Raw genomic sequence first — 27,592 nt, forward strand, 5'->3', positions numbered from 1 at the left:
AGAGACATTTAAAAAGACACATTTCTCTAGGATGGTCCAGTGCATGAGAGTGCCTATGAAATGGTCCACAGTGATTGCACCTTTGTGGAGAGGATTCCTTAGAAAGCCTGCCTATAGGACAATTTGGCTATCTTTAACCTAATCCTGATTAATTTTGCCATATACTATCTTCAGCATGCTTCTAGCTCCATGTCCCAATTTATTAACCCCTAGTCTAGATTAAAATCACACATATATCTCCATGCTCCTCTGAACATCGTGTGGCAGTGTGGATGATGACACTGATAGCTGACGTTGGTCTAGTACTTAGCATGTGCTTCACAGAAAGACTCTGAGGTAGTGGCTATTATTAATGAGTTTACAGATAAGGAAACAAACCTATGGAAAGGTTATGTAATTTATCATGGATGACAGAGCTAGCAAATGCCCAAACCAGAATTCAAGCCCAGACAGTCTTATTCCAGAGCTTATTATGGTATCTGGCCTCTGAAATATAACTCAGGAATTTGCTTGTACACCCTTCATTTCTCGTCATCCCAATTGTTTCCACATTTGTTCTCCTCAGCTTCCCCATCTCCCCAGAAGGCCCCCAAAGTTCCATCTAGATTCAACTGCAGAACCTGCCAGCATTGTTGCCTGGCTTAAATGGAGTGGTCCTCTCAGTCTGTGATCTAGGATGACCTTTTAGGGACCTCAACTGTCACACCCGTTGCTGGTCAACTGTGCCTGAATTCAGTTATTTGGCACAAAAAAGGAAGCTGAAGCATTTATGTTGCAACAGCCTTATCAAAGTTGGAATTAAATTCTGAACGGTAATGTTTTAAAGATTATATGTAGAAGTTTTACAGATCATATGTAGAAGATTGAGTGTACTGGGTTGGCCAGGAATAGAAACTACATTGTGTATGGCTATTTCCCAAACTTTGACCATGATTTTTTCCCAGTCCTGTGCTATGTGTACAATATTTAATATTTTGATTTAAATAGACTCATATTATAGTTAAATGAATATATTTATAAGTGAAAGTTTATTTCATCACAATAAATTGAAAACTAGTATCATCTAACCTAAATAGAGGGCAATTTACAAAACAAACACAAAAATCATGTTAAATTCTACCAAGATTTTATGGCCTTCTAAGTCCCTAATTATTGAAGCTTCTTTCTCTTTGTTAAAAAAGGGAAATTATGTAGTATTAAAGAAAAACTAGCACTAAACTAGTAATTTCTCTTTAATTAGATGAGTTAAAGGAGAATAAAGTGAATAACTTTTCTTGCCATATGATTTATTATTTAATGCCTTGTCTACGCATTACCTAAATTTTATCTTGACCAGTATTGGTTCAGTAGAAATAAATGCACAACATAGATAATTTTAAATTTTCTACAGGCCATGTTAAAATTAAGAACTTAATTTTAATATTTTACCTAAATCAAAATATCTAAAATATTATTTCAACATATGTAATCAATATAAACCTTATTTATGAGATGATTTATGCTTTTCTTTCATATTGTCTTTGATTTTACGCTTACAGCATTTGTCTTTGATTTTATACTCAGAGCACATCTTAATTTATACTAGCCATGTTTCAAGTGCTCAGTAGTCACATTAGGCTAAGTGGCTGCAGTATTAGAAAACACACAGCACACTTAAGGAAATATTGGCTGGAATCAGGAGGCTTGGACTCTAAAATCCTTTGTGATTAACATGGTTATGACCCCTGGCAGCCAGTTAACCTTTCTGACCTTCACTTCTGTGCCTCAAAAGTCAAAAGATTTCATTGGCCGTTCCTGTGGTTTCAAGCTTTCCTGCTCTACTGTGACTGCCATTTGTTTCTTTCCTATTGAAGCTTTTCTTAAAGCCTTAATCCTACTTTCCTGGAAACCTTCAAACAATGAGTTGCACCAACACCCTTCAAAGAGTACACATTGCTGGTGAATGTTGCCACAGGAGAGCAGAGACAGGGATGGTTTACATCTGAATGTTACAGTGCCTTCACGCAGCCTCAAAAGAAGCAGCAAAGCACATGACGAGTCAATGTTCATCTTCATGTTCACTCATCCATTCTACAAATGCTCATTGAGGAGGCTCTGTGATGGTTGTTGGACATACAGAGCTGAATAGGGTACAATCATCAGTGGTAGGATGGGTTGGGAAGAGTTTGGAGAGACAGTATGACCACTACCATTGACTGAACCCAAGTTTCAGAAGCAAGTTTCAGACTCCTAATCCAATCTAGGGCCTCTTGGAAAAGGTAACATTTAAGTGGACACTTGATTGATGTATGGGAGGTAACCAGGAGATAAGCAGTAAGAATGTTGTAGACAGAGGAAGCTGCAAGTTCAAAGGCCCAAAGGCAAGAGATAAAAAACAGTAGGGTCAACAAAAGAAAAAACATAAATCAGACAAAACATGAGAGAGGACCAGTGAGTTCTCTCCTCTAAATTTGGAAAAATGAAAATGATTTTAATAAATCTGGATGATAATTAACTAAAAAAATAGATTAAGGAATTACTTCTTCAGGGAGGTCTACAGGTTAAAGCCCCCAAAAGATCCTCCCAGGCAGATATTCTTAGGCGAAAGTCATAGTCAGCTGATTCTTCCTCCAGGCAAGTAATAATAATACCAATGGAAATAATTGATGCCCTAATTTAGGCATTTCATTAAACTGAAACTGTAAATATGGCAGTCTCACATCCACTTGAAATCGGTCAATTTTTGTCAAAATATAATGGCAACACACACCTCTGGGCATGTCATTTATTTGTGAACAAGTTTTGTCAAACAAAAATCTATTGTTTGCTGTAATGCAAACTTGTTGACTATTTTTAAAACATAGATTGGTAATGACTTCCTCTTGACAGCTGTTCACACACACTAATTTTTGCTCATCCTAGTCCAGTGGAAATATTGCAGTTGAAAAGACTTCAAATAAGTCACTGCTCTCAAGTGTTTTCAATTCTGTTCAATTCAGTGGTGAATGAAGCTGGTTGGGAGGGAAACTGCTTGTCTTCTCAAATTTAGTGTTCCGAAAGAAAACACGTTGTTGTAGTTAGTGAGCATTACACGAGCCATCTAAATTTAGCAAACGTTTTCATTCCCTTGCCCAAGCCCACCCACAATAGTGATGGAACTTTGATTTCATCCACACTCATCTGCCTAACGTAAACCCCTTGGGTTCTACAAAGCCTGCCGAGTGAGAAAGCTGAATGCAGAAATGGCAGCAAAATGTGTAACCTTCAGACCTAAAGAGAGGTGTGGGGGTGGGGCAACTAAGACTACATTGGCCAATTCCAGACGGCTTTTAAACCATTTCCCGCCTTATCCACATCAGATGTCCCTGTTTGCCTGAGGAGCACCTGGAGAAACGCATCATCATGGGAAGCCAGCTTGCTGTTTACCTGAGGAACGGGCCTTCGGGACTCACCCTGGCTCACCTCTGAGCTGAAGGTCAGTCTGGGATGTCACAGTTCCCCTCCATGTTGATGACCATGAGTGCAGTCATGCTTGAAAACCTGCAGGTTGAAGGAGTAGTTTGGATTACTGAGGTCGAATGGAAGCTGTCTTGTGCAGTATAGGACCACTGTAGGGAACAGGGAACTTCATACAGTGCTACGCTTAGTGGGTTGTCAAGAAATTGTGGCTTAATAAATAAATTGTGTCCATCTCTGAGCAAAAGGCCAAATCTATGATTCTGAATCAAATCTGCATAGCAATTTTTCTCAAACTTTACTGCTTAAGTGCAGCGAAGAATGTGAGGAGAAGGAGACAAAAGAATGATCTAAGATTAGGCAAAACCAACTCATTGTAGGAATTTCTATGACGTCGCATATCCTATCTTAAAAGATCACGCGAATTTTATACTCTATCCTGTAGTATATAAACATTTAGCTTATGGCTTCATGGAACCATGCTGCCAAATAGTTTGGGTAACTTGGCAGTTTGTCATTCTCTTTGTCATGGTAACGAAAGAAAAGTTTAGAAAGACTTTGCAAATGACTTATATCTACCTTGAATTCATATACCCAGTGTTTGTGTAGATTACATGTAAATTTTTTAAATTTTATTTTTGGAATTTCATTATCAATCAGTAGGTGAATTTTGATGTTTTCAAATGATTACAAAGATTTCATACCTTAATATATTGAGTTCTATCTTAGGGGAGAAAAGCATGTAATGAATAAACTAAGTAACCTTGTATTAACCACTTGATGTGCATCTGTCACTACTGTAGTATAGAATTAGTTATTACAAAAAAATCCCTAGCTAATATTCTGACATATGTGCTATGAAGATAAATGATTTTTTATAAAGACCTCTTGAAATTTAGACACTTGCTTTATAATAACACCTTCTACAAATACAGTGCGTATGTTATCGAGAAGTTTTCCTTGGAGAGATGAAAATGAAGTTTCATTCTCCCTTTCTTATAGTGCCTGCTACAGATAAAAGAGAGTGAAATCCCCTTACTCTTAATGCATTGAAAATAATTCACACTTACACCGTAAATGCTGAGTTTTTTTACTTTTAAAGATTTATTTATTTGAAAAAGAGGGACACAGAGGGCAGGTGGGGAGGGACAGAGGGAGACAGAGACTTCAGCAGACTCCATGCGGAGTGCAGAGCCAGACATGGGGCTTGATCTCAAGACCTGATATCACGACCTGAGTCAAAACCAAGAGTCCCATGCCTAACTGACTGAGCCACGCAGGGGCCCCAGGTGCTGAGTTCTTGTACGGAGTATATCTTTAATATTAAGATCCAGTTGTGAGTTTTGGGAAGGTGTGATAAGTACTAAAACAAGCAAATTAGATTCCTATTGTTCACTTGGGTTATGTTTTACTAGTGTTACCCAAAATTCTTGAATAAAGCTAGTTTCCATATATATATATGGAACTTTGAAATAAAGCATAATATTGATACACATTTTCATGGGGTTATCCCATAACAACACTCTAAGATAATGACTTGCTTAACCCATGTTCATCAGGAAGAGACAATGAGATTTACTAGGGAGTAGTCTCAAAGTCAACACATGTGAGGGAGTGAAGGAAACAGAACTGGGCAGAGGAAAAGTCCAACTGCAAGGCAGTTGCAAGAGAGACCCAATTGATCTACTGGGAGTCTGCAGCAGGCATGGCCCTGAAGAGCTGTCCAAAATCGGGGCCAGGGGCAGACATTTATATCTCCATAGTGACCAGGGGACATAACCTTAGGTGAGGTAGCTTCTTTCGGGATAAGGCCAGTCTCCCCAGGAGCCTCAGCCATAAGCTAGCTATCAGTCACCAACGTGCAGGAGACAGACGGGATTAGTGGTTCGGTCTTGAAACACATAGGATAGGTAATCAGGCCAGCACCCTGCAGTGACCACTACATACTACAGGAACCTCTGTTCAGGCTACAGGACCACACAGGAACTCAGCTACTTTCTTCTAGAAGGCAAACATAGTATTCCCGTTACCCCTGTGCATGAACGTGGTGCTTGACACCTTGGGAACGCTCAGTGAGTCTGTCGACTGGATGCCCCCAAAGATCAGAGTCAGGCTTTTGCTTCACCTGACACAGAGCTCAAAAGACGAGTAATCGTGGGTCCCAAATTCTGAAAGCAAAATCAAGTCCCTTTTGAAGTAGAAGGAAATTGTGGGCAAGGATAATTGCCAGATAATGGCAGAGAACGCTGCATATACACAAATATACGTGTGGAAGAAAGCGTCCTAATTTGATTCATTATATTTTATTGTAATTGTGATTGGTTAATACAGATCAGCTCACTGTTTCTGCAGGTTTCAATAAGCAGTGTGTTTGGTGGGCAGGAATCTGCCAAGACGTAACCTTTAACATGATTGTTCTGAATAAATGATTTCATTCGTTCAGCTTATACTTAATGCATATTCGCTGTGTATCAGGCACCATAAAGTGCTTATAAAAATAATTAATGCTTGACTCTTTCATGGTCCTGGGGAGAGACCAGAACAAACTAATGATCATAGGAAATCGGGGTAAGAATTTTGTTGGAAAAGGCATGGGAGCCACTTCCTGTACAGAGCAGCAATGATGTCATTAAAAAGATGAAGCATCCTTAATGTATGTATGTGAACAGCTCTCTTTCAGTGTAGGATCTAGTTCTAGGAAGAGTATCTGGTATCTTCAGTACATGTTGACCTCCCACGGCGGGAAGATCATTGCTGAAAGAGTCCTTAAGACATCCTAGGGATGCCTTAGTATTAAAATGAGTCTCCTCTAAATAAATAAATAAATAAATAAATAAATAAATAAATAAATAAATAAAAAATGAGTCTCCTCTGCCCTCTCTGAGACCACACTCCTTTTTATAACTTCCATCTTCCCCGTTTGTGAGCCAGGGTATGTCGGGGAAATACCAAAAGGAGAACAAATATGACTGAATATGATTTTTAGAGCCGTGCCAGTTGAATAATGCCAAACTTCATGCACATTCCGCAACATTTCTGCTGTGAGAGATTTCCTAAGTCCCCCGGCTCTTTTCTCAGCTGCCCTTACAGAAACAAAACAAAAAAACCTATACACATACACTCGCACACACACACACACATAAATACAGTTAACCATCTGCTAATTAGCAGAAGTGGAACTCTCATGTATCACAGAGCCTTGTGACAACCAGACCGAATTGCTCAGGATTGTTCTTTCCTTCCTTTATCTCTTCGTCTTTTTCCTTCCCTCCTTCCTTCATTAATCTTTGAGCAAAACATAAAATACAAGGATAATAAGATATGAACCCTACCAACAAAGTGGCCTAACAGAGAAGCCAGACACATAATGCAATTTATCCATCTGAAAACGGACGTATGTGTGTTATGTGTATGTATATACATATATGTGATATGCACACATTCCTACCCCGTGTATATGACACACGTATGTGTACGCGCAGATGCTGCACATTTGCAATTTTAAATATGTGTATTTATATATATCTCCATATGTACATATCTAAATAGTAGTATGGAGAAGGGGCAGCTACACCATTTGGGAAAGAAATTCAAGGAAGGCTTCTGGGAGGTTAATAAGCCCAGGTGGTAAAGGATGACGTGGTAGTAGCCCTTCTTCAAGATGGCCCCAGAGATCTTCATCTCCTGGTGTTCACATCCTTTGTAGTCTCTCCGCACAGTGAAGCAGGGTGAACCCACATGACCAAGAGAGCTCTACACCAATAATGCTGTGACATCTCAAATACTGGATGAAAAAAAAAAAAAAACCTTTAGCACCTTCAGCCTTGGTCTCTTGGACTATTTGCTCTGGGGAAATCCAGCTCCCATGCTGTAGAGACTCCTACGCAACCCTAAGCAGTGGCCCATGTAGAAAGGCCAGCCCCAACTTGCCAGCCATGTGGTTGTGCCACTTTGGAAGTGATAGTCCAGAGTAGTTAAGCCTTCACGTGGCTCCAGCTGATACCTGACGGCAACCCTTCAAAGGCCCCAGAGCAGAACTGCCCAACTAAGCCACTTCCAAATCCCTGAGCAGACACCCTGAACCATAGTAAATGATTATAATTGCCTTAAGTCATTAAGTCTTGGGGCAATATATTATGCAGTTGGTCACGGGAGTTGAGTGAAGAAAGGAAAGTATTGGGCAGCCCTGGTGGCTCAGCAGTCTAGCGCTGCCTGCAGCCCAGGGCGTGATCCTGGAGACCCTGGATCGAGTCTCACGTCGGGCTCCCTGCATGGAGCCTGCTTCTCCCTCTGCCTGTGTCTCTGCCTCTCTCTGTCTCTATGAATAAATAAATAAAATCTTTAAAAATATATATTTTAAAAAAAGGAAAGTATTCTAGGAAAAACGGAAACAGCAAAAGCTCAGAATATGTGGGGAGCTAGAAGGGAAGCTCTAGTGCTAGAGAGTTAATCTTAGGATAGAAAAGTTTAAAAAAAAAAAAGGGGGTGGTTGGAGAGGTAGCCAGAGCCTAGTCATGAAGTCTTTTATGAGTTCACGAGCTTGAAGTTGGTCTTAGCAAAGACTCCCAACGACGGGCGCTGTGCATCACCAGATTCAGCAGAACTGAGGAGTTAACTCTCTGCGGGAAAGCCTTGGAATATGCTTTTTAATGACATCCTCTGCTGGTTCTCAAGTCCATGCAAATTTAGGAATGTGATGACAAATGAGGAGCAATTGACAACTTTTAAAGAAAAAAACTGAGTCAAAACTGAGTTTCAGAAGGCCCCTGGCAGCTCTGTGGTGGACGGATTGGAGAAAGACGGACTCTTCCCCGGCAGCCGGTCAAAACAGTTTTCACGGGGAAGGTGCTTGCTTCCCATCAGCCTCGCTGAAATCCTGTCTCACGTTTGCTAATGGTCCAGGACAGCAAATCCAGGCGGACCCTGGCCTTCGAGAGCCAGCAGTGGGCCACGGAATCTAGTGACAGCTAATACCGGGGCTCACTCACCGTCTGGCAGGCCCGGCAAGAGGCACGGCCACATGCATGGGGGTAAGTGAGCAGTTCCGGGCCACAGGGCCCGTGAGTGGCAGAGCCAGGCCTGGGACCCAGAGGCCGCGGCTCTAAGGTGCTTCCCCCCAGCTTGCGGCTCCCCCCAGGCCCTGGGAACACGGCTACTCCTCTCCAAACGTGGGTCAGCCGGTTGATCCTCCCCCTGTGATTCGCTGAACAGCACTTCTCTTCCTGAGATGTTTCCTCTGTTCCCAAAGCGCTGGAAAAAACGCCAGCTCTGGGTCTGCTTTGTGTGCCTTTGACTGACTATGGGTACATGACCGCAATTTCTGTTTCCTCATCTGTAGAATGGGAATGAAAGTGTTTAGATTGTAAGATTATTGTGACAATGGGGCAAGAAAACCTTCGCAAAGCGCTTCGTGTTCCTCCTGGCCCGAATCAGTGCTCGAGAGATGGTAATTCTCGTCTCTTCCCTGTCCGTGTCTCCCACAGTTCACAGGTCACAAACCCAGGACCTGGAGAGCCACATTCGCCCACTAGATATATTCCATTTGGTTGACACGATGGTTTTTTGGTGTATGTGTGTGTTTGCGTGAGTGTTAAAAAAACATATAGCATAAAATCTACCATCCTCTCATTTTTAAATGCATAGTAGTGTGGTGTTAACGCTACGCGCGTTGTCGTGAAATCGATCTCCAGAACATTTTAATTTTGCAAAACCCAAGTCCTGCATCCGCCGGCCCCTGCCCCTCTCCGCTCTCCCGAGGCTTCCCCACCTGCCATCCTACTTGCTGTTTTGAAGGGCTTTGCCCTCCTGTAGTAGGATCGTGCGGCGTCGGCTCTCTGCGGCTGGCTGTGTCCCTGAGCTGGTCTCCTCCTGCTGCAGGTGTTGCGCGTGAGCCAGCAGGCCCCTCGGTGGGGCAGCGTCACATTCCCCTGCACGTGTGTTCCAGTCGTCCTCGTCCATTCGTCTGTCAGGGGACGTTAACGTTGCCTCTGCCTCTTGGAACTTTTAAAAACGATGCTGCTGTGAACATGAGCGTGTAAATATCTCTTCGAGATCTTACTTTCAATGATTTTAGACAAACACCCAGAAGTGGAAGTGCCGGATCGAATGGTAATTCTGTTAGTGATTTTCTGAGGGACTTCTATATTGTTTTCCGTAGGAGTTGCACAATTTTACATTCCTCCTAAAGGTGCATGAGGGTTCCAATTTCTCTACATCCTCACTAACACTTGTTATTCTCTGTTTTATTTATTGGTGTTTGTTTTGCTTGTTTTTTGTTTTGTATTTGTCTTTTTTGGTGAGTGGCCATCCTAACAGGTGCGATGTGATATTTCACTATGATTTTGATTTGTATTTCCCTGGTGATTGGTGGTTGAACATGTTTATTGGCCATTTGTATATCTTCTTTGGAGAAACATCTGTTGAAGGTTTTTTTTGTTATTTTTCAATTGGGTTATCTCCTTTTTTGTTATTGAGCTACAGGAGTTCTTTATATATTCTGGATATCAACCTTTTATATGGTTTACAGATATTTTCTTTCATTCTGTAGGTTGTCTTTTCATTCTGCTAATTGTTTCCCTTGTGGCACTTTTTAGGTTTGATGTAGTCTCATTTGTCTATTTTTTCTCTTGTCTGTATGTTTCGTATCATGTCCAGGGGATCATTCCCAAATCCAATATCATGGAGCTTTTCTCCTGCATGTTCTTCTAGGAGTTTTATAGTTTCTGACTATAGGTTTGACATTAGGGTCTATCTTAGTCTGTTAAGGCTTTTATCACAAATACCATAGACTGGATGACTTATGAACAATAGAAATTTATTTCTTACCTCCCTGGAGGCTAGAAAGTCAAAGATCAAACCACTAGCAAATGGGATGTCTAGTGAGAGCCTGCTTTCTGATTAATAAGTTGATTATCTTCTTGCCCAGTCCACATAAGGGGGGATGGGTGAGGGGCCTCTCTAGACTTTCTCTTATAACGGAATTAACCCAATGTATGAGGGTCCACCCTCACAACCTAGTCACCTCCCAGAGGTCCCACCTCCAAATACCATCACATTGGGAATTAGTTGCCAACATAATTTTGCAGGAACACAAACATTCAGTCACTGCCCCCCCCAAAATTCATGTCCTTCTCACATGCAAAATACATTCATTGTATCCCAATATCCCCCAACATTTTAATTTGATCGAGCATCAACTCAAAAGTCTAAAATCCAAAGCCTCATCTAAATATCACCTAAACCAAATAGAGGTAAGACTCGAGGTATGATCCATCCTAAGGCAACCTGTGAAACCTGTGAAATCAAACCTGTTACGTGATTCCAAATAACAATTGTAGGACAGGCAGAGAGAGGACATTCTCCTTCCAATAGAAGAAACAGGAAAGTGGTGCCAGGACCCAAGTCAGCCTAGAATGTAACAGGACTAATTCTATGAGAACTTAAGGCTTAAGGATAATCTCCCTTTGGCTGGCTGCTCTGCCTTCCAGGGCCACGGGACGGCAGTGCCACCACCAAGGCCGAGGTGGACAGTCCCGTGCCAGCTCTGCGCTGGGGCCTGCCTCACTGGTTTTCTCAGGATGGGGTTGAAATCCTGTGGGCCTAAGAAGCTCCACCCTTTGAAACCTCGGTGGAGGCAGTCATGCCAGGGGCAGAGACGGCACCACACAGATGCCACCCAAAACTGCTGTCTACAAGTGGGGAGCATAGCCCTCAATGCGAGGACGTGCTGGGGGGCAAGCACCCAGGCTCCCCAGGTACCAGCAGCCTCTCCGCTGAAGCCCTCTTGTCCTGTGGGCCCTTGTATGTTAGGCCTGAGATGGGAGGGGCAGATACGACCTCCGGCTTTAGGGTCATTTGTTCCATGACCTTCTAGAATAGCTCCTGCCTTAGGGTAAGTTGGCCAACCCATACTTATTTCATCAAACTGTCACTTGGCCACCCCCTTAGTGTCTAACTTTTAAAAATGAGGATAGACTGAGCATTTTGTAAATCCTCAAGTTTTACTTCCTTTTTCCTTAACAGTTCCATGTTGTTGTTGTTGTTTGTTTGTTGTTGTTTGTAACAGCTCCATCTTTGAGTCACTTTTCTCTTCTCGTATTTTACTATAAGCAGTCAGGATGTGCCAAGTCACACTTTCAACACTTTGCATAAAAATAGCTTTGGCTAAATATCCAATTTCATTGCTCAAAAGTTTCACCTTCCATGAAACACTAGAACACGAACACAATTCAGCCAAGTTCCTTGCCACTTGATAATAACAAGCATGACCTTTCCTCCACTTTCCAGTAACATGTTCCTCATTTCCATACGAGACCTCATCAGATGGCCTTTACCGTCCATATTCCTACTAACATTCTGTTCAAAATTATTTAGGTATCCTCTAAAAAGATGAGGCTTTCTCTATAGTTCCCCTCTTTTCTTTCTTTCTGAGCTTTAACTAAAATCAGCTTTACGGGTCTGTTTACAACAATCTGGGCTTTTTCTAGCATGCACCTCAAAACTCTTCTAGCCTATACCCATTAGACAGTTCCAAAGCTATTTCCCATTTTTAAAACATTTTTTAATTATTATTTCTTATTTATTCATGAGAGAGAGAGAAAGAGAGAGAGAGAGAGGCAGAGACACAGGCAGAGGGAGAAGCAGGCTCCATGCAGGGAGCCGGACATGGGACTCGATCCTGGGACTCCAGGATCACGCCCCGGGCTGAAGGTGGCGCTAAACCTCTGAGCCACCCAGAGTGCCCTATTTCCATATTTTTAAGCATTTATTACAGTTAGTACCCTACTTCTCAATGCCAATTTCTGTTCAGGTTTCTACAACAGAATACTACATAGTGGGTGGTTCACGGTCTGGGGAGTCGAGGATCACGGTGCCAGGAGACGTGGCGTCTAATGAAGGTATGCTCCCTGGCTCGTGGAGGGCTGTCTTCTCACCATGTCTGCACATGGCACAGGGGCGAGGAAGCTCTCTGTGGTCTCTCTTACGAAGGCACTCATCTTATGCATAAGAGCTCCACCTTCATAACCTAATCATCTCCCAAAGGTCTCATGGTACAAAAAATTAACTCAAAATGCATTAAACACTTTGCTATATAGATTCAGTGTTTGTGTGCTCCCCAAAATTCATACGTTGAACTTTAATTCCTAATGTGATAGTATTTAATGCATTTTGAGTTAGTTTTTTTTTTTTTTTTAACAGGAGAAAATAAAATTTAATAGTGTATATACAGAGAATGAGTATATACAGATAGGAACATTTCAAAGACAATCAGGCAACATGAGATATATATATATTATATATCTATATATATATCTTCCTGAATTTAATTTTTTATATAGTATAAGGGTCCAACTTTATTATTTTCCATGGATAGTCAGTTTTCCCAACACCGTCTCTTGAGATTATCCTTTCCCAATTGTGTAGATTCAGCACCCTTGTTAAAGATCATTTGACCATAGACATTGGGGCTAATTTCTGGGATCTCTATTCTATCTCATTGGTCTATGCGTGTGTGTTTATTCCAGTGACGTACCGTTTTGATTACTATAACTTTGCTACATGTTTGAAAATCAGGAAGTATGAGGCCTCCAGCTTTGCTTTTCTTTAAGATTGTTTCACCTATCCAAGGTCCTTTCAGATTCCATATGAATTTTAGAATAGTTTTTTCCTATTTCTGCAAACAATGCCATTAGAATTTTGAAAGAGATTGCATTGAATCCAACGATCATGGGGAAAGCATGGACATTTTAACAGTATTAGATCTTCCAATACATGAACATGTCTTTCCATTTGTCTTTTACAACTCTTTTAATCAGCGTTTTGTAGTTTTTAGTGTACAAGTCTTTTCTTTTTTTATTAATTATTTTGTTATGTATATATATATATATTTATCAGGAACTATATTATCTGTAATTCATATATATCACCCATTTTCTCCTTTTCTTTTTCTCCTCTATTTTATTTAAGGAGTGTTGATGGTGATTAATTTTCTAGTATAGTCTTGAGGCCATAGGATGTCCAGGTGGAATGTGTCTGAACAAGAGCTGGAATCAACATGCTCAAATGCGTAGGTTACCAATAAGACTTTGAGCATCATTGGCATGGCAGTGGCTTCAGGAATTTGGGCCATGTCTCAATGTTGTTGCTGAAACTGGGAGGTAAGGTAGGAGGTGGATACAGAAAGGGTCCCCATGCTGGGCAGTCTGTCACACAGCCTGTGTGTCAGAGCAGCTACCCGTCTGGAAACCATGGGCCTTTGCTGGCTGGATCTCTTGTTGGGCTCTGAGATGAAACCAGCGTGAGGTTTGGGAAAGGCCAGTATGGCTCAAGCAGTTGACAGGCAGGAGGCTTTGCCAGTGGCCCCAGGCATCCTTCCAGAGTTCATCAGAATTATAGGCAGCCAGAATCAGGGTAGGGAGTCTCCATAAATCCCATACTTCCTAAACTTCTGTCCTTGGTTCCCCAGCCTTGGTGTCTCTGTATTAAATGTCATTCTGCCTTAAACTCCTCAAGTGGTTTTGATTTTGCTGACCAAGTCCTGTCAGATAAAGTGATGCTGACCCGAGGAGAGGCAGTTTCCAGGCCCCTCCTCAGAAAACACAACCTTACATTAGGAGAATAAGAGGAGACAGAGACCCTCTTGAGCTGCATTTCAAGAAGAGGCAGAAAATGAGAACTCCATGGGATGGTAGGGAAGGAGAGGAAAGACCTCCTGGCATGAATGTCTCTTCCTCTTCCCATCTAAAGGCCACAGGGAACGCCAAGTGCTCCTGTTTTGAGAGTCTGACTGACCCCAAAGGCTGATGGACTAGGGTTCACTCTGGAGCTCATCTCCTATCTTTGGAAGGACCATCCCAAAGGCTCTTTTGGGAGGCCGACTGGGACTGTAGGGCCTCCTTCAGCCTCTGGAGCTTTCTAGACACCAGAGCCCCTGCCTAGGTTCTGCTACGGCACAGACATTCTTCACTGTCTGAAGGCCCATGCCAGACTGAGTCTGTGGTGCCACATGAGGTGGGCAGTACAGGCAGTGGCAGCAGAGGCAGAGCGGCTGCCTCCATCCTTGTGGTAGAGGAGCAGGTCCTGCTGGCACCACTGCAGCCTCCACGGAGGTGCAGGTGGGTTCTGGTGCTTCGGCCAGATCATCAAACACGGGTGCTCGCAGCTCAGTCCAGCAAGGGTTTGTGTGTCCGTCTGCTGGTATGAAAAGGCGAGGCACAGTATGACACCTGCATGTGTCAGCAGCGGCATCAGGGCTGTGGCGTGCATCCCTGAGGAAGGGGGAGGGGGCAGGGCCCATGAGCGGCAGCTGGGGTGGAGAAGCATCAGAACACCCAGCTTGAAAAAAAAAAAAAAAAAGGAACACCCAGCTTGTCCCAGGTCTGTGACCTACTTGGTTAAATTTTTCCTCTAAGTATTTTATTCTCTTTTATGCTATTGTAAATGAGATGGATTTTCTTAATTTCATTTTGTGTATAGAAATGCAGTTGATTTCAGTGTGTTGGTTTTGTATCTTGCAATTTTGCTGAATTCATTCATTGGTTCTCACAGTATTTTTGTGGAGTCTAGGGTTTTCTATATATAAGATGATATAAGATCATATAATCAGTAAATAGAAATCATTTTACTTCTTCCTTTCCAACATGGGATGCCTTTCATTTCTTTTTCTTGCCTAATTGCTGTGGCTAAAACTTCTGGCACTATGCTGAAAAGAAGTGGTAAGAGTGGGCACCCTTGCCTTGTTCCAGATCTCAAAGGAAAAGCTGTCAGTTTCTTACAGTTGAATATGCTGTTAGCTGTGGGTTTTTCATATATGGCCTTGATTATGTTGAGGTAGTTTCCTTCTGTTCCTAGTTTGTTGAGTGTTTTCATCATGAAAAGGTATTAAACTTTGTCAAATGCTTTCTCTGCACCAATTGAGATGAGTATCTGACTTTTGTCCTTCATTCTGTTAAAGCCGTGTATTAATTTTCATATGTTGAAACGTCCTTGCATCCCAGGCATACATCTCATGGGTCATGGTATTTAATCCTTTTGATGCTCGGTTGGATTTGATTTGTCAGTATTTTGTTGGAGATTCTTACACCAACATTCATCAGAGTTAATGGTCTGTGAGGTTTTTTTTTTTTTTTTTTTTTTTTTCTTGTGGTCCTTGGTCTCGTTTTGCTATCAGAGCAATGTTAACCTCATAAAATTAATTTGAAAGTGTTCCCTTAAGTTTTTTGGAAGCATTTGAGGATTAGTGTTAATTTTTCTTTAAATGTTTGGTAGAATTCTCTAGTGAAACCCTCTAGTCCTCGGTATTTCTTTGTTAGAAGGTTTTGATTACTGATTCATAATTGATTTGTTCATGACTCAATTTTAGAGGTTGCATGTTTCTAGGAATTTATCTACTTTTTCTGGGTCATCCAATTTGTTGGTATATAATTTTTCTTAGTAATCTCTTATGATCCTTTTTATTTCTGTGGCATCGGTTATAACATCTCCTCTTTCATTCAGACTTGTTGAATTTACCCTCTGTTTTTTTTCCTATTCTAGCTAAGGCTTTGTCAATTTTGTTGATCTTTTCAAAATACCAACTCTCAGTTCTGTGATTTTTTTCCCCTATTGTTTTGTTGTTCTCTAGTTTATTTCTACTCTATTCTTTATTATTTCTTTCTGTTAATTCTGAGTTTAGTTTGTTCATTTCTGTTTCCTTGAGGTGTGAAATTAGGTTATTAAGATCTTTTTCTTCCTTATTAATGTAGGTATTTACCATGATGAACTTTACTCTTAGTTGTGCTTTGTCTTCATCCCGTAAGTTTTGGTATGTTGTTTCATATTCATTTGTCCCAAGATACTTTCTAATGTTCCTCTTGATTTCTTCTTTGATCCATTGGTTGCTCAAGAGTGTGTTGTTGTTCAAGAGTATGTTGTGTGTGTTCACATATTTGTGAATTTTCCAGTTTGACATTTACTGTTCATTTCTAGGTTTTATTCCATATGGCCAGAAAGGATACTTGGTATGATTCTGATTTTCCTAAATTGGTTAAAACTTGTTTTGTAACCTATAACATATGATCTATCCTGGAGGATTTTTATATGCACTTCAGAAGAATATGCATTCTGCTGTTACTGGGTAGAGTGCTCTGTATATGTCTGAGATGTCCAATTGGTCTATAGTGCTATTCAATTCCTCTATTTGCTTATTTATCTATGTTTGGTTGTTCTATCCATTATTGAAAGTAGGACATTGAAATCTCCTACTATCATTGTTACTATCTACTTGTCTCTTCAATTCTGTCAATGTATGCTTCATATAATTAAATGCTCTGATTTTAGTTGCATATATAATCAATATACTTTCCTGGTGAATTTATCCTTTTATTATTATATAATGTCCTTTTCTGTCTCTTGTAATGATTTGTCACTTAAAGCTTATTTTGTCTGAACTAAGTATGGCCACTCTACTTTCTCTTAGTTACTATTTGCATAGGCCTTTTGTGAAAAAGGCCTTTTTCAATCTTTTGCCCTCAGCCTATGTGGCCTTATATCGAAAATGAGTCTCTTATAGACACCTTACAGTTGGATCTTGTTTTTTTGATCCATTCAGCCATTTTACATCTTTGAAGAATTTAATTATTTTAAATTTAAAGGAAGGATTTACTACTGCCATTTTGTTTACTACTTCCTACATGTCTTCTAGTTATTTTATCCTTCTTTTCCTCTCTTGCCTCACTCTTTATGTTTTATTGATTTTTTTTTTTTTTTTTTTTTTTTTTTTTTTTTTTTTTTTTTTTTGTGGCAGTGCTTTAATTCCTTTCTGGTTTTCTTTTGTGTATCTTCCTTGGGTTTTATGTGTGTGTTTGGTTACTATGGAGATTATATAAAACATCTTATAACATTTTAAACTGATAAATTCAATAACATACAAAAACTCTATTCCTTTACATATCTTCTCTGGTTTATCAGTGTCATAAGTTACATATTTTTATATTTTGTATCCATCAATATAGTTCTACAGTTGTTATCCTTTTACATTTTAAATTCTATACCAGAATCAGATGTGATTTTTGCATCACCATCACAGTATTCTGTGTTTGTTTATATATTTACCTTTACCATGGATAATTTGTTTTCATATGCTATCACACTGCTGTTAGCATCCTTTTGTTTCAACTTGACAGAGCCCATTTAGCACTTCTTGTGAGGCAGGTCTAGTGCTGATGAACTCCCTCGGGTGTTGTTTATACAGCTAGGTCTTTATTTCTCCCTTGTTTTTGAAGAATAGTTTTTCCAGATAGAGTTTGCATTTGGTAGGTATTTTTTCTTAATCTCTGTCAACACTTTGAATACATCTTCACATTCCCTTCTGGCTTAAAATATTTCTGCTGATAAATTTGCTGAAAATCTAATGAGAGCTCACTGTATGTGACAAGTTGCTTTTCTCATGATTTTCAAGATTCTCTTTTTGTCTCGGTGTAAGTCTCTTTGGATTTTTTCTGCTTAGAGCTTTTTGAGTTTCTTAAATTTGGATGCCCATTATCTTTCTCAGGTTTGGGAAGTTTTCAATGATTGTTTCCTCAAATAAGCTCTCTGCCTTTTTCTCTCTCTTCTCTTCCTGGCACTCCTGAAAGTATATGCAGTAGTCTCCCATTATTTGCAATCTAGCTTTCCGTGATTTCAGTTACCCATGGTCAACTGCAGTATGGAAGCAATGATTCTTCCTCTGATGTATCATCAGAAGATCAGTAGTAGCCTAATGCTATCCCACAATTCCCCCATCATTCATTCACTTCATCTCATCACACATTTTATCATCTACATCATCACATGAAAAAGAAGAGTGAGTAAAGCATAGTATTTCTAGAAAGAGAGATCACATTCACATAACTTTTATTATAGTATAATTATTCTATTTCATTGTTAATCTCTTAATGTGCCTAATTTATAAATCAAATGCTATCATAGGGTGTGTACATATAGGAAAAAGTATAGTGTATATAAGGTTCAGATACCCCGAGGAACACCTTATGGATTAGAGGGGATTATGATATTTTCCCATTTGATGGTGTTCTATAGATCCCCTAGGCTTTCTTCATTTTTCTTCTTTTCTTTCTTATTTCTCCAGACTTGATAATTTCAAATGACCTGTCTTGAGTTAGTGATTCTTCTGTTTGATATAATCTGTTGTTGAATTCCTCTAGTGAATTTTTCAATTTGTTATTATATTCTCTTCTCCGGAATTCTTGTTTGGCTCTTTATTTCCAAGTTTCTACCTCTTTGTTGACATTTTTTTCATGAATTATTTTCCTTTTTTCGTTTAGTTGCCTCTCTGTGTTCTTTTGCAATTCATTGAGGTTTTTTTAAGATAGTTATTTTGAATTCTTTAAGAGGTAAGTCATAGATTTCCGTTTCCTTTGAGTCAGTTTTTGCAGATTTATTTTGTTCCTTTAGGGTTATGTTTCCTCATTTCTTCATATGCCTTGTTATTTTTTTTCCACTTACAATTAAAGTATTTTTATTTTATTTTTATTTTATGGATTTGTTACTTTTTGCTAGGATTTGGGCATTTGACCAAGCAACCACCTTTCCTATTCTTATAGATTAGATTTATACTAGAGAAAGATCTTTCCCATTCAGCCTGGCTAGAGATTCTGAGGGCCTCTCAAATCTTTTCTGGGGATGCATGTTCTCCGGGCTTATATATGCCATTTCTGAATTAGAGCGGTTTGTTAGTTTCTTTTTCAGGAGCTCATAATATCTTTCTCCCTCTGGTGTATGTATGTATGTATGTACATTGCAGGTTTGCTGGTGTTGCAATAAGCATGGAGCTCTTTTTTCTCAGAGGCCCCCAGGTGTGCAAATATGCCAATTCTCTGTCAGAACTCTGTGTTAGATAAGACATAATCAGTCCCTCATGCAGTGTCCTGAAAGGCTAGAATGGTGGGCACACAGTCTACATTTCTCATTCTTTTCCTAGGGAAAAGTGGTAAGTTGGGCCTTTTATCTCAAATGCAATAAGCTGTGTCAGCTTGGGGAAAGGACTGTCACAGGTAAAATGCAATGGCTTTTCTTACCCATTTCAATGCAAGTTTTCTGGTTTTGCACTTGCCTGAAGTACTGTGATGCCTTAACTAGATCCCTGAGTTCTCATAAAGGCTTTTTGGTATGTTGTTAAGTCAGTGTTTCTGCAGAGGAATGAGGTCTGGCAATTCCTATTTCACCATCTTGTTCTGGCATAGTGTTTTTGGAAAGTTTGTATTTGAATTAAGATCAGCAGAGCATGCAGCTCCAATTTAACCCTATCCTCATTCCTCCCCTTGTCTTATATGAAGCCCTGAATGATACAGAATTCTCTTGCAGGCTCCTCTACACATAATATATCCATGTATTTTCTAATCTTTGAAAACCCAGTATTAAAATACCACTCATAGGAAGCCACACTACATGAGTTTCACCTTCAGGATGGAGGGGCTTACTACCTCATGAATGAATTCATTCAATTGATAAATAGTTCTAGGTTTCAGAAACCAAATTATTTTTTTACACTAAAATGTAATCTACTTTTGTATGATTTCTACTCATTGCTCCTATTCCTACACTCAAGAGAAATTCAAACTAAGTGGTCTGAGTTCATTGTTGTTGTTATTGTTGCTGTTGTTCTTTTGTTTTAATTACATGGAACAGTTCTCTATTTAAAGATGGATACAATGGGGTATATGAGTGGCTCAGTTAGGTTTCTACCTTCAGCTCAGGTCATGATCCTAGGTCCTGGGATCCCTGTTCAGTGGGGAGTCTGGTTCTCCCTCTCCCCTGCTACTCCCTCTGCTCGTGCTTGTTCTCTCTTTCTCTCTGTTAAATAAATAAATAAAATCTTTTTAAAAATCAGATTTTTTTAAGATGGGTACAATGACTCATTTTAGTTTGGTCTGGCTTTTGTATGAACATCCTCAGGCCCTTTTGTCATATGAATCAAGACCTTCTTTCCATCCTCATGCCCTCTGTGGAATCCAGTTTGCTTCTGTCCTTCCTGGCATTTTCTTTAAAGGACCCTAGAATTGAACACAAGTTTCCAAATGGTATCTGACCAGCATAAAGCAAAGGGGAACAATTACTCCCTAGCATGAACTCATTGTGCTCCTGACAATGGGATCCTTCTGTAAGTAAGTTGTGTTGTTGTTTTTAAGCAAGTAACTCAAGTTAAAAAGTTTTTTAAATCCCCCACATATTTTTCACAAAAAATAATGCAAATTCTTATCTTGATGAAGTCCCAATAGTTCATTTTTGCTTTTGTTTCTTTTGCCTTCGTGGATGTATCTTGCAAGAAGTTGCTGCAGCCGAGTTCAAAAAGGGTGTTGCCTGTGTTCTCCTCTAGGATTTTGATGGAATCTTGTCTCACATTTAGATCTTTCATCCATTTTGAGTTTATCTTTGTGTATGGTGAAAGAGAGTGGTCTAGTTTCATTCTTCTGCATGTGGATGTCCAATTTTCCCAGCACCATTTATTGAAGAGACTGTCTTTCTTCCAATGGATAGTCTTTCCTCCTTTATCGAATATTAGTTGACCATGAAGTTCAGGGTCCACTTCTGGATTCTCTATTCTGTTCCACTGATCTATGTGTCTGTTTTTGTGCCAGTACCACACTGTCTTGATGACCACAGCTTTGTAGTACAACCTGAAATCTGGCATTGTGATGCCCCCAGCTATGGTTTTCTCTGGCTATTCGGGGTCTTTTGTAATTCCACACAAATCTTAAAATAATTTGTTCTAACTCTCTGAAGAAAGTCCATGGTATTTTGATAGGGATTGCATTAAACGTGTAAATTGCCCTGGGTAACACTGACATTTTCACAACATTAATTCTTCCAATCCATGAGCATGGAATATTTTTCCATCTCTTTGTGTCTTCCTCAATTTCTTTCAGAAGTGTTCTATAGTTTTTAGGGTATAGATCCTTTACCTCTTTAGTTAGGTTTATTCCTAGGTATCTTATGCTTTTGGGTGCAATTGTAAATGGGATTGACTCTTTAATTTCTCTTTCTTCAGTCTCATTGTTAAAGAAGCTTTTGCACAGCAAAGGATATAGTCAACAAAACTAAAAGACAACCTACAGAATGGGAGAAGATATTTGCAAATGACGTATCAGATAAAGGGCTAGTTTCCAAGATCTATAAAGAACTTATTAAACTCAATACCAAAGAAACAAACAATCCAATCATGAAATGGGCAAAAGACATGAACAGAAGTCTCACAGAGGAAGACATAGAAATGGCCAACACACACGTGAGAAAATGATCTGCATCACTTGCCATCAGGGAAATACAAATCAAAACCACAATGAGATACCACCTCAATGAGATACCAGTGAGAATGGGGAAAATTAACAAAGCAGGAAACCACAAATGTTGGAGAGGATGCGGAGAAAAGGGAACCCTCTTACAGTGTTGGTGGGAATGTGAACTGGTGCAGCCACTCTGGAAAACTGTGTGGAGGTTCCTCAAAGAGTTACAAATAGACCTGCCCTATGACCCAGCAATTGCACTGCTGGGGATTTACCCCAAAGATGCAGATGCAATGAAATGCTGGGACACCTGCACCCCGATGTTTCTAGCAGCAATGTCCATAATAGCCAAACTGTAGAAGGAGCCTCGGTGTCCATCGAAAGATGAATGGATAAAGAAGATGTGGTTTATGTATACAATGGAATATTCCTCAGCCATTAGAAATGACAAATACCCACCATTTGCTTCAACGTGGATGGAACTGGACCGTATTATGCTGAGTGAAATAAGTCAATCGGAGAAGGACAAACATTATATGGTCTCATTCATTTGGGGAATATAAATAATAATGAAAGGGAATAGATGGGAAGGGAGAAGAAATGGGTAGGAAATATCAGAAATGGAGACAGAACATGAAGACTCCTAACTCTGGTAAACGAACTAGGAGTGGTAGAAGGGGAGGAGGGCGGGAGGTGGGGGTGAATGGGTGACGGGCACTGAGGGGGACACTTGACGGGATGAGCACTAGGTGTTATTCTGTATGTTGGCAAATTGAACACCAATAAAAAATAAATTTATTAGTAAAAAAAAGAATCTATAAAAAATAAAAATAATAATAAAAAAAGAAAAAGAAATAAATATGAACTTTGGAAGACCTCTCAAAGTACTACAACCTTTAATTTACCCACTGAGGTAAATTTTACTATACCTTGTCTTCTTAAAGCTGCACATCTGTCAAAGCAAAAGGTTGTAATTAAATTTCCTTGGAATTTTATGGAACTACAAATTTTAGAGTATATTCCTACAGAATTCCACACTCATTGAAATGAAAAACAGGTTGGAGTCATGGTTAAGGAGAATGATCTTTGAAGTAATAAAGATCCCAACTTCATCATTAAAAAAATAATAATAATAATGCCAATTCAAGTCGTCTGTATTCTGCACTTGGGAAATGAATTCCACAATTTCAGATTCCTAAATAAGGAATGTGATCAACATAAAAAAAAAAAAACAATAGGTTTTACACACTCTGATATATAATGTTTCCCACCCAGTTTTCCCTCTACTTTTCTTTGTATTTTTCTTAATATTGTAATTCCATCTCAATGTCAGCTTCCTAGAAGACCCAAACAACCCAGAAGACAGTCAAAGAAAAATGGAAGCAGAAGGGGAAATCTAAGACAGGGAGCATTTTCATTTCTCCAATAAATATGTATTGATGGTCTACAATGGCCAAGTGATATGCTAAATACCAGGTTCTGTGAAGAAGATAAACAGAATTCTTTTTCTTTCTTTTTTTCAAAATTCCTTTTCTTATGGAGCTTCACTACAGTTGATTAGAAATGGTAATAAGCAAATAAATTACACAAAACACTGGACCCACAAAATAATTGAGCAAAGAATCACAGTGGTAATATTATGAGTGTAAGCAGTTTGTTGGAATAATGTTGTGAAAGATAGCAGCAAGAGGAAACAGAATTGGGTGGGGAGAGCCTCCTACAGTCTTGTCCAACTGATGATGAGCTCTCGTTTAAAAACTCCTCATTAGAGGAATTCTGTGTTGGGAAGAAATAGCCCAGCTTCTATATTCCAACCTCTTGGAAGCCAACACTGTGGTTTGGTCATATTTTCTGGTATGTAATAAGCACTAAGTAAATATTTATTAAATGAAATAGCAATACCATAGCAATACCTCCCCTGCCCAGGAAGGAAAGATGTGGTTTAAAAGAAGGTATGTTTCTGGTAGTGTAGTCATTAGAACTCCTCATTAAGAGGAGTTGATACATGAAAACAAATGTGGGGGGTGGATATATTTTAAAGATAAAGAGATGCCTTACAGATCCTGAAAGATGCCGGGTCTCACAGATTCTGGAAAGCCTTCTGGATCCCAGGCAGTGTTCCTCTTCCAAATAATGCCTGAGTTTCTCTCTGTAGGTGATTAATTCCATTTCTCTACAGAATAGCTTTTTCCAATTCTCTCGTCCTCCAAGGGAAAGCGGCCATTCAGCATCTTCTTAGTTTATATTGTATGGTTACAATACAAACTACAAGATGATTCTCAGTTCCAAATACCAAGTCCCATGAGAAGGATGAGGATAGAGAGTCTACTTGGTTTGTCGTGAATCGTGTTTTTAGCCCCATTCCAATCACCATGGCTGGGGAGTGAAGTGAGATGATAGGAAAGGTGGTAGAACCATCAATGGAAACATAGCTGGTGAATCCCCCTCACTCTTATGACCTGGGGGCACAGCTCTAAGGTAGGGAAGATAGTAACTGAAAGAATGGATTTCTGGACAACTGGAGATGGGCCAGAAAAAGATGCTAGGTGACTATCCCTGGAAACCCTAAAGAAGAGGAGGTTTAATGATGTGGCTTAGATATTCTCTTAGAAGCAAAAGACTCTCTTAGAGTCTCTTTCAGCTTCATGACTCCAATGATCAAGCACTCTTGGTCCTGAGGGATGAGCTGCTTTTCTATGTCCTTTAAGAACATTTCCAGAATCAAAGGACCAAACAGGTAAAGGAGACAGGCATCAAGAGGAAGGAATTGAACCTCTCGGAAATCACTCAAGAAAACTGATATTAATAGGGCATGGATGTTAATGTCTATATAAATCACTCAGATGATTAAAGTTGCTTCAGTTAGGAGGGTAACTGATTCTGTAAATTTAACAGAGCCATTCTTTTAATTAGATCAGTTTGTCACAGCACATGCTGGGTAGAGTTTTTTAGGATTTGCAAAACATAACAGAGCAAATAAGAATTTCTTATACATGTAAGTTTAAAACTAAAATTTGTGATGTGATCCCAACCAATACTTTGACCGTTTGGGTCTGAGTATTCATTAGCAATTCATTAATTCTCTCAAATATTCACTCATTATTTCAGCTAACAAACACATCTCAAGTGTCTCCACAATGTTAGGCTCCATGCTAGGTTTGGGAGATAAAAAAGTAAATCACATACTTCTGTCCCTCAAAGACACTAATACATTGCAGAGATGGTCACATAAATAAGTAATCACAAGATACCAAAAAGTCCTACAACGCAACCACATAATGGTGCTGAAGGAGTTCAGAGGAGACAGTGGCAAAGATTAACCTGAAGTCTCAAAATCTGGATTTCTGAGATTCTAGGTGGAAGTGTTGAACTTTCTACCTCAGATTCAAAGTACTGTTTTTAGCATGAGGGATTTTTTCCCTGATGAGTTTTTTATTATTATACTTCATGCTTAAGGCAAAGTTGCAAGCCTGGTGTATTGATTTTTATTGATTCTGTAACAAATTACCACGAATTAATGGCTTAAAACAACACCTTTCATGACCTCACAGTTTCAGGAGGAGGTATAGCATGACATGACTGCATTCTCTGCTTAGGATCTCACAAGGCTAAAATCTGTTATCTGCCTTTTCAGGTCCAAAATCCACTTCCAAGTTAAATGGCTATTGACAGAATTCAGTTCCATGTGGTTGTTCCAAGGAGGCTGATGTTCCCATTTCCTTGACTCATGGTCCTTTTATCTTCATGGTCCTTTGCTTTCATTCAAACGTCTCAGTCATTCTGTGGTAGTTAGTAAAGGTAGAGGCTGGTAATTGAGCAGGTTGACATTTTTTGAGTACTTACCATGAATCAGACACATAAATTCATGTACCTCATGATGCTCAAGTAGAATTATTACTCTGATTATTTGACGGATAAAACAACTAAGGTCCTAAGAGTTTAAATAGCTTGCTTAAGTCTGTATAGTGAGGACAGGAAATCCTGAGATGTGAATCCAAGGATATGTGACTTAAGAGTCTAAATTTCTGACTACTGTCCAATGTTATTTCTCCTGGTAACCAGAGAGAAACTTTCCTTTATATGTAAACTAGATGGGAAAGAAAAAAGAGATGGAGAATGGAAGGACATATTTCTGTGTCCAACACATGCACACATACAATCTCACAGAATTTTCAGAAATATTCTATTTGGTTATATATTCTCCATTTATTGAGAAGGAAGTTGAAGATTAGCCAGGTTAAAATATTTTGCCAAGATCCTAGACTTTTAAAGAAGTAAACCAGAGAACCATTTGTAAATAAAAAATTTGAGGTTCTTCAGTGTATCCCACCAGTCCTAAAAGTGGCACATTCCTTCCAAAGTTAAAAGCAAAAGTCTTGCCTACTAAGAGCAGGAAATGAAAAGAGAAGTGTTCTGTGTACAGTGAATCAGGATGTTATTAGCAACCCTGAAGTTCTGGACATGTCCATGGAGTCAAGCCCAAGTGTGGAGCTGAACATGCCCAATCTCTTCAAGAAATGAGCCCTGAGGCCAGCACACCCAGGCCCCTGTCAGCCATAACCATGCCAGGTGATGCCTCTTCCACCCAGGAGAATACCTTAGTCAGCCAGGATGCCCTCTGGGTCTCTGATTAATTTGAAGCTGATTTAGCTGTAAATGCCTAGGGCCATTGGTATTAACCTGTGAAATCATTCCAGATTGCTCTACAAAATGACATCATTCAGATGATGCTTTTGGTCCTGGGCCTTTGGTTTGGCATGATTCAGTGGGTCTGAAAATGTTCTGCCAAAAGAGAACTTAAGCCACTGCTTTGACAGGAGCCACTTATGGAGTCAGAAAATGCCAGGCCATTGTTCACCCCAGCCAGAGCTCCTGGTTTGCCTTTCTTTCTAAACAAACCTGGCCTTTGGAACCTTTCCTGTAGAGAGAGCTTTCTCCTACCTCTTCTTTATGACTTCATATAAATATGTCCAAATAATTTCTTCCAAGAAAGAGTAGAAATTTTACCTTTTTTTTCATTTTTTAATTGTTAAAAAAGTTGTTCATTCTAACCTTCCCATAGACTTTCATATACAAAGCACTCATGTCATTCATTCAACAAACGTTTATTGAGTGTCTACTGCAAGCCTACTGATAGCTATCTTGGGTGCTGCAGTAAACAATATCAACTTTTTAAAGATCTTGAAATCCAGTGGAAGGAGACAGAAAATAACAAATAAATACACACATAAGCAAAATAATTATAGATTGTAAAAAAAAAATGCTATGAGAAATACAAACAAGGTTATGAAATACCAAAAATCCTGCAGAGGCAACTTTGGATAGAAGGCAGGGAAAGACTTCACTAAGAAGGTGACATTTGAGCTAGGATCTGAAAGATGAGAAGGAGCAAAGAGCTGGAAATATAAAATTACAGGTAGAGAAAAGAATACATGCAAAGGCTGTGAGATGGGCAACACCTTGGTGTTTTTGAGGAAGAGAAAGGCAGTTAGTGTGCCAGGAGGGCAGTGAGTAAAGGAAAAGGATGGTATGAAATAAAGTTTTGGAGGTAGGGAGGATCTCCATCATGGTGAGGGTGGGCACTGAAGGTCATGGTATATATTGTATCATTTGATCTTCCCATAAACCTGTTAAAATTTAATGTTTTGTTCTAGCAATGAAGAAACCAAGGTTCAGGGAATTTAACCAACTGAATGGTGGCTTTCCTCCAAAGACAAGGACTCCTAGCCTTGCAGAGCTACGATTAACCTAAAAAATAGTTCCAAATTGCTGCATAAATGAAATTCTCCAAATGCAATTTTTGTTTTCAGGCCTTTGGAATGATGGAGCCCAGAAAACTCCAAAATCTATTGGAAGATAAAAATTTTTGCAAAATCGGTCAAGAGAACCACCTTTAA

The 27,592-nt window shown here is 39.5% G+C and overlaps 1 protein-coding gene and 1 long non-coding RNA gene across 6 annotated transcripts in view; one reads left to right on the forward strand and one right to left on the reverse strand.

Annotated features, from left to right (window-relative positions):
- Positions 1-27,592, reverse strand: part of METTL15 (methyltransferase 15, mitochondrial 12S rRNA N4-cytidine) — a 314,558-nt gene that overhangs the window by 83,988 nt on the left and 202,978 nt on the right. For 3 of the 4 annotated variants that reach the window (XR_012015421.1, XR_012015422.1, XR_012015424.1), the window contains exon 6: positions 3,442-3,519. Coding sequence is in view for 1 of the 4 variants with exons in the window: in XM_072793724.1 (XP_072649825.1) it covers positions 3,506-3,519 (14 nt within the window). In the remaining 3 variants the exon portion in view is untranslated. Of the gene's footprint in view, positions 1-3,431; positions 3,520-27,592 lie in introns of those variants that run through there. The other variant, XM_072793724.1, reaches the window with a different exon arrangement.
- The window catches only part of LOC140614634 (uncharacterized), a 92,726-nt gene that overhangs the window by 8,580 nt on the left and 56,554 nt on the right, over positions 1-27,592 (forward strand). For both annotated transcript variants that reach the window (XR_012015427.1, XR_012015428.1), the window contains exon 2: positions 3,339-3,454. This is a non-coding gene — a long non-coding RNA (uncharacterized lncRNA). The remainder of the gene's footprint in view (positions 1-3,338; positions 3,455-27,592) is intronic.

The sequence above is a fragment of the Canis lupus genome, chromosome 23 (genome assembly GCF_048164855.1).
Source record: "Canis lupus baileyi chromosome 23, mCanLup2.hap1, whole genome shotgun sequence".
NCBI lineage: Eukaryota > Metazoa > Chordata > Mammalia > Carnivora > Canidae > Canis > Canis lupus.